This window comes from Pteropus vampyrus, unplaced genomic scaffold (genome assembly GCF_000151845.1).
Source record: "Pteropus vampyrus isolate Shadow unplaced genomic scaffold, Pvam_2.0 Scaffold8, whole genome shotgun sequence".
NCBI classification, from domain to species: domain Eukaryota; kingdom Metazoa; phylum Chordata; class Mammalia; order Chiroptera; family Pteropodidae; genus Pteropus; species Pteropus vampyrus.
In genome coordinates, this window is record NW_011888789.1 from 16073362 (window position 1) to 16083490 (window position 10129).

At 43.4% G+C, this 10129-nt stretch overlaps 1 protein-coding gene across 1 annotated transcript in view; it reads right to left on the reverse strand.

The window, feature by feature from the left end:
- Positions 1-7335, reverse strand: part of SH2D4A (SH2 domain containing 4A) — a 56362-nt gene extending 49027 nt beyond the window's left edge. Inside the window, exons 1-2 of the mRNA XM_011373090.2 lie at positions 7170-7335; positions 2027-2404 (exon numbers count right to left, since the gene is read on the reverse strand). Coding sequence (XP_011371392.1) covers positions 2027-2207 — 181 coding nt within the window. The 5' untranslated portion in view covers positions 2208-2404; positions 7170-7335. The remainder of the gene's footprint in view (positions 1-2026; positions 2405-7169) is intronic.
- Between the last annotated feature and the right edge of the window lie 2794 nt (positions 7336-10129).

Sequence of the window (10129 nt, forward strand, 5' to 3'; positions counted from 1 at the left end):
GGGCTAGGTTTGCAGCCCAAACACACCTCTGGGGAGCACCTGCCATGATAACATTGCCTATACCATCTGTGGCTTTGTCTTCAGAGACAGAACAAGATGAATTATAGAGAAGTGTCTTTTTAACAGAAGCAGGGAAAGAACTTCAAAAATCTTCCTTTTCTGTAGAGAGAAGAAGAACTAGCTTAGTGCAAAATGTTTTTCTAAGTGTTAAATTTAAGGGAGTAATAAACTTTTCCCGTGAAATACAGATAGAATTTTCATTGTGTATATTAATATATTTTTTTCATGATCATTTAACTAATAAAGTAATATGGGTTTTCTGAGAGGTAGATTCAAAACTCTGCAAAGGAAGAACTTAAGCAAAGAAACTGAAATTGTCTTAATTCACCATAAGGAGATCAATTCAGCAAACATAAGAAGCCTAAAGTCTAAAGTCTTATAAAGTGTCTGGGCCATTAACTCAAAGGGCAAGAACCCTTCAGCTCTCACCCATCCCTAAAGTCATCCATCACATCAATACGTCCTGTCCACAATGAACATGATGCCCGAAGAGGCCAGTTAAAGCTAAAAAGCTCTGATTAAATAATGCAAGGAGAGGAATAAACTAGTTCAGAAAATTCCGTGTGGACATGTTACTTTTTGAAGAAAAAAATTCTATTTTGGATAGTGTCCAGTACTATGAAATCCAACGGATCTGGGTACCTATTGGAGATGTGATCTTGTATATATTAGTTCTCTGATTCTAGTTTCTTCATCTATAAAACGGGACAGTTAATACCGACTTTGTAGAAGTTTTGTGAAGATGAGACATAATGTGTGTAAAAGTGCTTTGCATAGTATCTGACAAAACAGGTATTTAACAAATAGCTGCTATTGATAATAATAATAAATGAGCTACTCATATTTATATCCATATTATTATTAAGCCTTAATTGGAAAAAACTTTTAATAAAAAAACAGTATAAGATAAAGGTCACTAAACTGACTTCCTTTTTGAGTCTGTGTATATATCAGCATGCGAATGAGATTCATTTTCTCAATCTTTGAAACTCCAAATAGTTTTATTAATTTTATTTTCCCTAGCTTAATTTAAAAAACGAGGTGAAATTGGTCTTGAATGCCTGTGTAAGTGACCTTGATTTGTTTGTGAGTTTTTTTTAACAACTTAAGTATTCATCCATGACCAAATTTGACGGTGGGGGGTGGGAGGGGTTGGAGAAAGGGCAGGAGTGGTTAATGTGTACTTTTCTGTGACTATGTTACTGTGTACATATACTTCAAGTCTTGATGTACAAAGAATTCTTCCCCCATGGTCTCAAGCAACTAAGGGACTCCTTGGGTCAAGAAGAAATACATCTGAAAAATTAACTCACACTAAAAACTGAGTATTATGACTTTTTGGCTTACAGCATATTTGTATTTTAAGAGGGAACTTCCCTAAAAATGATAACTCAAAGAAAAATCTCTTAAAGTCTAAGAAATACAAACACAATTGCTATAAAGATACTGATACAAGGACTTTGTATATTGGTAAGTAGAACCGACCAGCTATTTAACAAATATCTGCTATTGATAATAATAATAAATGAGCTACTCATATTTATATCCATATTATTATTAAGACTTAATTGGAAAAAGATTTTAACAAAAAACAGTAAAAGGTAAAGGTCACTAAACTAGGCATCTGTGACAATAAGGAGGATAGACACCTTCCTTAATACTCCTCACATCAAACTCCACAGGTGACTTGTTACTTCAGCTCAAAGTCAGTCAAATTTCAAGTAAGAGATCTGCTTACACAACTCCAGGGTAACTGTTCTGCACATGTGCGTGTATGTGCACGCGCGCCTCAGTGAAGACTTCAAGTTGAAAAACTGCACTATTGGAATTTCAATAACATTTAGGGTCCATCTACCAAACTGGAACTTGCACCCGGCTTGGCTTGCTTCTGACTAGTGTGAAATGTTAAAACAAGCCGAGGACCATTCTCCTAACACATTCACAGAGGAGATATAGCTAAGTTTACCTTTCTTTGGCCTGGATTTCACTGGCAAGGACTCCTTTTTTTCCATTGCTGCTTCTCTTTCTTTCCATCGCCGGATCTGTTCCTCCCTCATCTTGAAGAACAGGATCTGTTTCTGTTCTTCGCTGAGCTCTGCCAGCAGCTCAGGATCTATGTACATCTCTGATAGTATCTGTTTCAGCATCTTTGCAGGTCTGGAGTCTTTTACACCTGTGACAAAAGTTCTTGAAATTGGCTTCCAAGTGTGCCTCCACCTGGGCTGGCACTTGGATGGACCTTCCTGGAGACTCAGAACAATCCTGAATGACTGGGATAATAATTCAGCTAACTAGTTCTTGGTCTTCAGCACCAAACATCCTGTTCGAAATGCCGTTCACGAACCTGCAAAAGGCAACAGCCAAAAATCAGGCAGTATTAAAATGTGTAGACACTGGGCAAGGACAGGCTTAGGAATAAAGCGTGGAAGAAAGGCAGTATCGCTTTTCATTTCAAGGAATAGAGAAGAAAAGGTGAGGCATGCTTTGTTAAGAGTTTGTGTAACCGCTATCCCGTAATTTCCAAAGATACTTTATCAAAAACACAAAAGAAACCCTAACATTTTACAGGTCATTCTCAGGGAAACAAAAAAATTAAAGGAGGTTTGGCCTTCTCCCAACCAAGCAAACATATTATTACCTCAGAGCCTAACAAACCACCAACTGTACGGCTGAGAAAAGAATTTTTTTAAAAAAGGCCCAGGAATAAATTAAAAGACTTTTTCCAAACAACTTATTTCAAAACAACATACTGTTTTTTTGAGATTTCACAGAATTACCCACCTCAAACCAAATCAAAACAGAATCATGCTCAAAGAAGAAAAAAGAAGAAATAAAAATTAGACCACAATGCAATTTTCCCATTTCCTCTTAATAGCAGCACTGAATAAACACAATTATGTACTTTCATCTTCACAGAAGGACAATGGTATTTCCAGACCTACAAGAATCATGAAAACAGTGCAGGTGCAGAAGAGAACATTTACATACATTCTGGAAGGTCACCAGGTTTTAGGTGTACCTCCTCCAGATAATTGAATTTAATAAAATCTAAATTTACAGACCAGATAAACTGGGGGAATGAAGAGGTGATTAGGTTCATTAGAAAAGATCCTTGTTTTATAAAGAATTTACCAGAGGCTCCTTTAAAAAGGAGCCATGGACTGGTACATGCACCAATGGTTTTACAGTGATTCTATTGGAAGGGGGGGTAACAATTCCACTGAGGTTTCATTCTACTTTACACATTTCTATTTGGCTGATTTAAAAAAAAAAAAGCAAATCTTCATACTTTCATAATCGGAATGAAATTATGTTTACTTTTCCATTCTAGAATAAAAGGCTTTTAATTTAAATATGATACACAAAAAAGCTTTCTTACTGTGACTTTTCAGGATTACCCAAACTCTAAGAAATTGACCAGTAATTTGGTGTTTATAACGCCTCAGTAATCTCACCATCTAGCCATGTCCTCTCAAATCTCATTTCTCCAAACTAAGTTCAGATGCTCTGAAACTTCACACCAGTCACTCAGCCTCCGAGTTCCTTTACCTAGTCATCCACACAGCTGGGCTGTGAGCTCCTCTCACCTCCTGGCAGTGTCCTTGAGCTCCCCTTTCTTCCTCTTCTTCCTTGCAAATATTCTCCATTTACATCAGTTTTTTGAGGCAAACACTCTCAACAGCTCCACCCCAAAGTGGTTTGCATACACAGCACATAGCTAGATTCACTAACTATTCATTGTGTACATGGACTTTTACTGAGGCTACAATTATTCTTGCTAACTGCATCCTATAATCTCCTGCAGCATTCAACTACCGGAACTCAAGTGAAACACAATATTAAGAGAAAATTGAAAAAGGATTAAAAGCAATGCAATTGCAATGCAGTCTGGCATGCCTATCCCAGGCGCCCTTCCTACCTTTTTATTTTGCTTTGAGGTGACCCTCTAAGGCTGTAACAGCTACAGAATCGACATCCTGTAATGCTTTCTTGACTTTTGGGTTCTAACAGCTTCTTAAGGGGTGGGCCCACTAAATTCACACCAAAAGAGAGGTTTCCAGAAACTGTGCTTTTATCTGTAGATGATGGGAACCAGAAGAAGAATCTGGGTCCTTGGCACACTCAACTCCAGTGCTGAGATGAAGTGGTAAGAAACCAAAGTGAATGACTCCTTGACATTCCAGTAAATGTCCTTCTGTTGGCCCATTCCATGACTCCAATGGTTGACATTCATAAAAACAAAACACAGTAGAAAATGAATTCATGGAAGCCTGAGGCTTCTGCTCTGTTCTCCATTTCGAATGAGGTAAATCCTAGCAACAGTGATGGCATGAGTAGAGCCTGAAAGTGCCAAATTCACATTTTCCCCCTCCCCGACCCAGAGCACTCCCGGTAATGACAGCTGACACTTACTGTGTCAGCCACTACCTTCAGCACTTTACCTGTATTAACTCATTTAATCTTCACAGTAGCTCTTGGAGTTGAATCCCTCACTAGCCCCATTTCACAGATGGAGAAGATGGAAAGTGGCGGAGCTGGGCAGCCGGGCTCTAAGCCGGCTCTACTGTACAGTGGAGTTTCTTTGTGAGCCCAGAATCAGAATGTCATCAAGATGTGGTACCACATGTGAAATCTCAGAAAGAAGACTAGCGAATTCTTGAAGCAATGGAAATGTTGACCTGAAAGTGCCTGACACAGAGTGCCTCTCGGGCAGAAGCCTCATCCTGGTAATTGAGGTTAAGCTTAAGGGAGGCCAGGTATTGAAAAGACCCCACCCTGGGAAGGACAGCAAGGAACTGACTATAGTGCTGGACCAGGTGTGAATGTTGTTTGTTCACTTTTTTCTCCCAGTTTCCCTGTTCACACAACCACTATGAGTAGCAAAAATGGCACAGCCTCTCACAAGTGTGATGAGATGCTCAGCCTTTCACAATTTAAATTTTTCGTTTGCTTTTTGTAGCAAACATAGATTTTTAGCAGTAAACTAGTAGATCTTGAAGGAAAGACACTGGCTTCCCTGTGTCCTCAGAGAATACTTGGGGACTGGCTGACTACTGTCTTATAGTAAAGCTGCTGAATAATATGTACGCCATTCAAAGGATGTTGATTCCTACTGGTGTGAATGAACTCTTTCCTCCCCTATGCTATCAGATGGACAACTCAAACACAGCACTGGGTGCTCACAGGACAATCAGCAAGGGACCCTAACCTGGACTCCCAGCTCTCCCTCTCATGAGCTGTGTGACTTTGGGCTGTTACTTCACTTCTCCAGACTCAGTTTTCTCATCTTTGAAATGAGGGTCTGCACTGTGAATCTTTGTAATTTGAGGACTATGCCGGATAATCTCTGTGAAGTTACAGAGACAAGTGGAGCCAGAGTAAAGGAAATAGCAATGAGGAAGTTAACCAGGGATTTTCCCACTTTCACTCCCTGACAGGACAACCATTCCTGATACTAATTCAAACTCAAATGACTTTCCCCTAAAGTTCAGTGTTACAAAATTCCACTTATTCAAGAGCCAATAAAAAGAAAAAGCTCAGCCAACTTGGGTTTCTTCTTCCACAGCACTTTTCTTAAGAGAGAAATGACAAGCCACAAGCCCACATCTGCTATTTATTCCAAAAATAAATTTCTAAAGGGTCATAGGACCAGTTGTTTCCCAAGATACCCACAGATTTGGCCTGATTGTCACACCTTCCACAGCCCTGTCCTACAAAATAAAAATCGTGTTTTTAATGACTCTGAGACAAAAATAAATAAAAATAAACCACCCCAAAAGACTCAGCCTGAGATACAGCCTAAATCATAAAAATATTGTAATACCAACAGTATAACTTTAATGCTAAGAATATAGTTTGCATTTTGTTTTAAAATAGCTGTTTTCTGATTTTCAGTTATCTTATTCAACTTTATTAATCTATCTGCAAAAGGGCCATTTTTGAGGACAAAATAAATTACCAGAGGTGACAGCAATTTGGTAAGTTTCGTAAATACATACCATTCTTCAGAAATTTGAAATTACTATACACACAGATTTCTCTGGAAAATTCCACCCACACGCCAAATCATTGCCTTCGACTTATTTATTCACTTAAAAAATACTATATCTAAGAGGTTTCTATTAAACAGGCATTCAAATAAAATCCTCTTAGGAGGTGAAGAGACTAAGTTTAGAAAAAGAGAGGTGCCACACTTGCTTCTTCTTATGATCCTTGGGGAGGGAAAAACAACTCTGAGAAAACCACCAAATTGTCACTTCGCATCGCTTCTCCACGCGCGCCCCCTTTGGAGGCCCACAAAAACCTCAGGAGCAGGAGCGGGCAAGGGTGCCCACCTGGTGGAGGTAGGTCATCGCCACCAAGCTGACTGGGGGCCACGGTCTGGGTCTGAAGCAGGCCCCGGCCCTCCGCGCCCCAAACCCACCGGGCACCGCGGGTGCCGTCGCGCTGAAACCGTTTCCCCGGACGGTCCTGATAGGTCTGGGACGAAGGAAGTCCACACCGCTCTACCCACGTGTGTGCCTGTGCTCGTCCGCGGTGCAGTCGCTCCCGCACAGCGGCGTGGGGTGCCCGTCGCGGGGCAGTGGGAGCCCGGGGCAGCCGGGGGAGACGCGCGGCGCCGGAGCTGTTCTAAAGGAATCCAGTAACTGTAGACCAGCCCAGACCCACCCACGCCGCCACCACCCGGCCGCCCCAGCTCCCTCCCCGGCGGAACCCCGCCTGACGTGCGTGCACACGCCCCTGGGTGACACGGAGCCCCGCCCGCAGCCCCAGAACTGCCCCTACGCCTCCCACGTGCCCTGCGACTGTCCTCTCAGGGATCCCCTTTACCGCGACCACGAGCCCCGACCCCTGGAGCACCGCCGCTCACCTGCCGGCGGGTCCAGACACCAGACACCGGACACCGGACACCCGCCCGCCTCGGCCGTGCTCGCTGCCCAGCGCCGCACCTGCGCCCAACCTAGGAGCGGCCAAGGGGCCGTGGGAGGGGCGCGGGCCGTGGGGACCCAGGCCTCACCGCCCGCCTCCCCCAGCCCCTGCCCTCTACGCTCCCCCTCAGGGACGCCCCCCAAACTCTTCCCGGCCTCCCTCCCCATCCCGGCACCCACCTGTGCAGGGTCTGGGGCTCGCCTGGCAGGGCGACCTCCTCACCCGCCACGTCCTGCTGGGCCGCTCGAAGCTCCGGGAAGGGAGGAAGGGACAGTGAGAGGCGCCCGCGAGCGGCACAGGCTGGCTGGACAAACACTCCGGTGAAATGTTGGCAAACAGTGTCCCTCAGCCCCGGCCCGCCCGTGCCGCCCCACCCGCGGCCCACATGCCGGGGTGACTGACTGGGCGCTCGCGGCTCCACCCAGGTGCTTGGACACGCTCCAGGGCCGGGCGGCGGCGGGGCCGAGCAGCCTGCTGCATCGCAGGCCCTCTGGCCTGGACGCGCCCTGTCCGGATTGGCGGTGGTCTGGGACCAGGCCTCCCCCTCCACCTGCAGTCTTCGAGGGCACGTCCTGACATCTCGGGTCCTGCGGAACTTATTAATATCAGCGGCCTGGCCCCTTTTTCACCCCCAGAGCTCAGAGTTTCTTGCAAGGTAGAGCCTGCGGAGGCGGGCAGGCCCTTCTCAGTTACACTGAGTCCCGCTGGCCAAGTCTGCTCTCCTCTCTGTCGGGTTCTGCTCCTTCGTCTCTTGGAGCTTACTTTTTTTTTTTTATTTTCCTTTTCTTGCCATTAAGTAAATGACGAATCTCTCAGGCACTTGCAAGTACAAGTATGGCTCTGCAAGACAGGATCAAGGAGGAGAAAGGCTGGAAAAATAGAGACTGAAAACAACAGGGAGAGAAAGAAAATAAAAGAAATTTGGAGGAAGGGTTAAGAAGGTCAAGAATATTGTGAATTGCAGCAAGAACAGGTTGGAGTGGTGCATGAAGGGAGGAGCTGACTGAGGACCGGAAAAGGAAATCTTGGAGGAAAGTGAAGAAGCAGCAAAGTAGACATTGGAGAGCATGTTCCACTGAAGAGGAACGCTTAATATGTAGAGAAAAACAGCTTGCTTTGGTGAAGGCCAGATTGCACGTGTTAGGGAAAGATGTAATAAGCAGTGAGCATTCAGTTCTCTCCACAGTCTACCTAGTAAATTCAGGAGCTTGACATACTCTGTTCAAAAATGAAACTTTCTCATTCCTAACCTCTTCAAACTACAGAAGAAACTCAAGGTTGGAAAGAGCCATGGGGCAGATATCAGTCCTCCAGACCTAACTATTTAGGAACTATTCTAGGGAATCCCATCAGAGGAGAATTTCTGGTTTAGGTTTGGTTCCCACTGCTTATTAAATGAATGGCCTATGGAGTGCTTTTTGGCCAGAGTGTTGTTTGCCCCAGGTTAGCTGTTGTGGACCGCTCAAAATGAGTCCTAACACTTCATGGATTGAAGAGTTGAAGAACTATAAAGGGTGGTTTATCAGCCAGTGAAAATTCCGTAGGATACTGGTAACAGCCGGTTACCTTCCTCCACGCTCAAATCTCTTTCTATGTCCTGACGAGTTGTTCTTTATAACAGCATTCTCACATTGCTACTAACCTCTCTGTCCTTCGGTCCCCTCCTGTAGATAATACAAGTGCCTATCTCATTAAATTATCGTGAGGGTTAAATGAGATAATATATGTAAAGTGCTTACAACAGTTCTTGGAAGTGGTTAAGTGTTCAAACACATTAACTCCTATTATTTCACAGCAACTTACCACTTCACACCTAGGTTATGGATTTTGCCTCCTGTGGTACCTAGACTCCAATTTAGCCTCAGCAATCCCTATCTCCTAGTACAGTAGTCCCCCCTTATCTGTGGGGGATACATTCCAAACCCCCCAGTAGATGCCTGAAACCACAGATAGTACCGAACCCCATATATACTTATCTTTCACCCTATATGTACATACCTATGATAAAGTTTGATTTATAAATTAGGTACAGTAAGATTAATAACAATAACAAAATAGAAGAATTATAACAATATACTGTAATAAAAGTTAAGTGAATGGCTTTGAGTCATTGTTAAGTAAAATAAAGTTTAGTTGAGCACAAGAACCACAATACTGTGACAGTCAATCTGATAACTGAAATGGCTGCTAAGTGACTAAGGGGTGGGTAGTGTATACAGTGTGGGTGTGCTGGACAAGGGGACTATTTACAACCAAGATGGGTCAGAGCAAGAGAGATTTCATTAGAACAGCACACGATTTAAAACTTACGAGTTGTTTATTTCTGGAATTTACCATTTAATATTTTCAGACTGCTATTGACCAGCCATGGATAAGGGGAGACTATTTTATGTCACTTCAGAGATTATGTTATAAAAGGCTTTGCAGCTTGTCTTGGTGTATGTGTGTCTCCCTCTCTTGGATTATTTACTCTTAGGAAAGCCAGCTGCTGTGTCACAAGCAGCCTGTGGAGAGGTCCATGTGGAGAGGAATTAAGCACTCCCACTAACAGCCTCAGAATGAATTTGGAAATAATCCTCAAGCCCCAGTCAAGCCTTCAGCTGACTGCTTCAGTGAAACTCATGGTACCACTCAATCGAGCCAGTTTCGAATTCCTGACCTACAACCTTGAGATAGTTAATTTTTGTTATATCAAGCCACCATGTTTGGGGAAATTGGTTACACAGCAATAGATAATTAATACTCACTAGTCTTATTTCTAAGCCAGTTTTAGCTAGCTTTCATGTACAGGAAATTTCATGTACTGGATAGCTTATTAAAACACAGATCTGGGACCTTACCCTAGACCTAAGAAATATAATATCTGCAAGGCCCAGGTATTTGCATTTTGAACAAGCACTCCAAGTGATTGGATCACAGATGGGGTTACAGATCATGCTGTCAGAAACTCTGCTCCAGGTTCTCCAGGTGAGACATTTCTACATGTAGTTGTCAAATTCATCTTTCTGAACATTGATCCTTAATTTTGTTGCTAAAAAATCTTTGATGCCCACCCCTCCTTCTTGTGCAAAGTAAAACTTAGCCTCTTGCCAACTTTCATGGACCAGAACAATCTAACACTAATCTCTTTCAGCTTTAT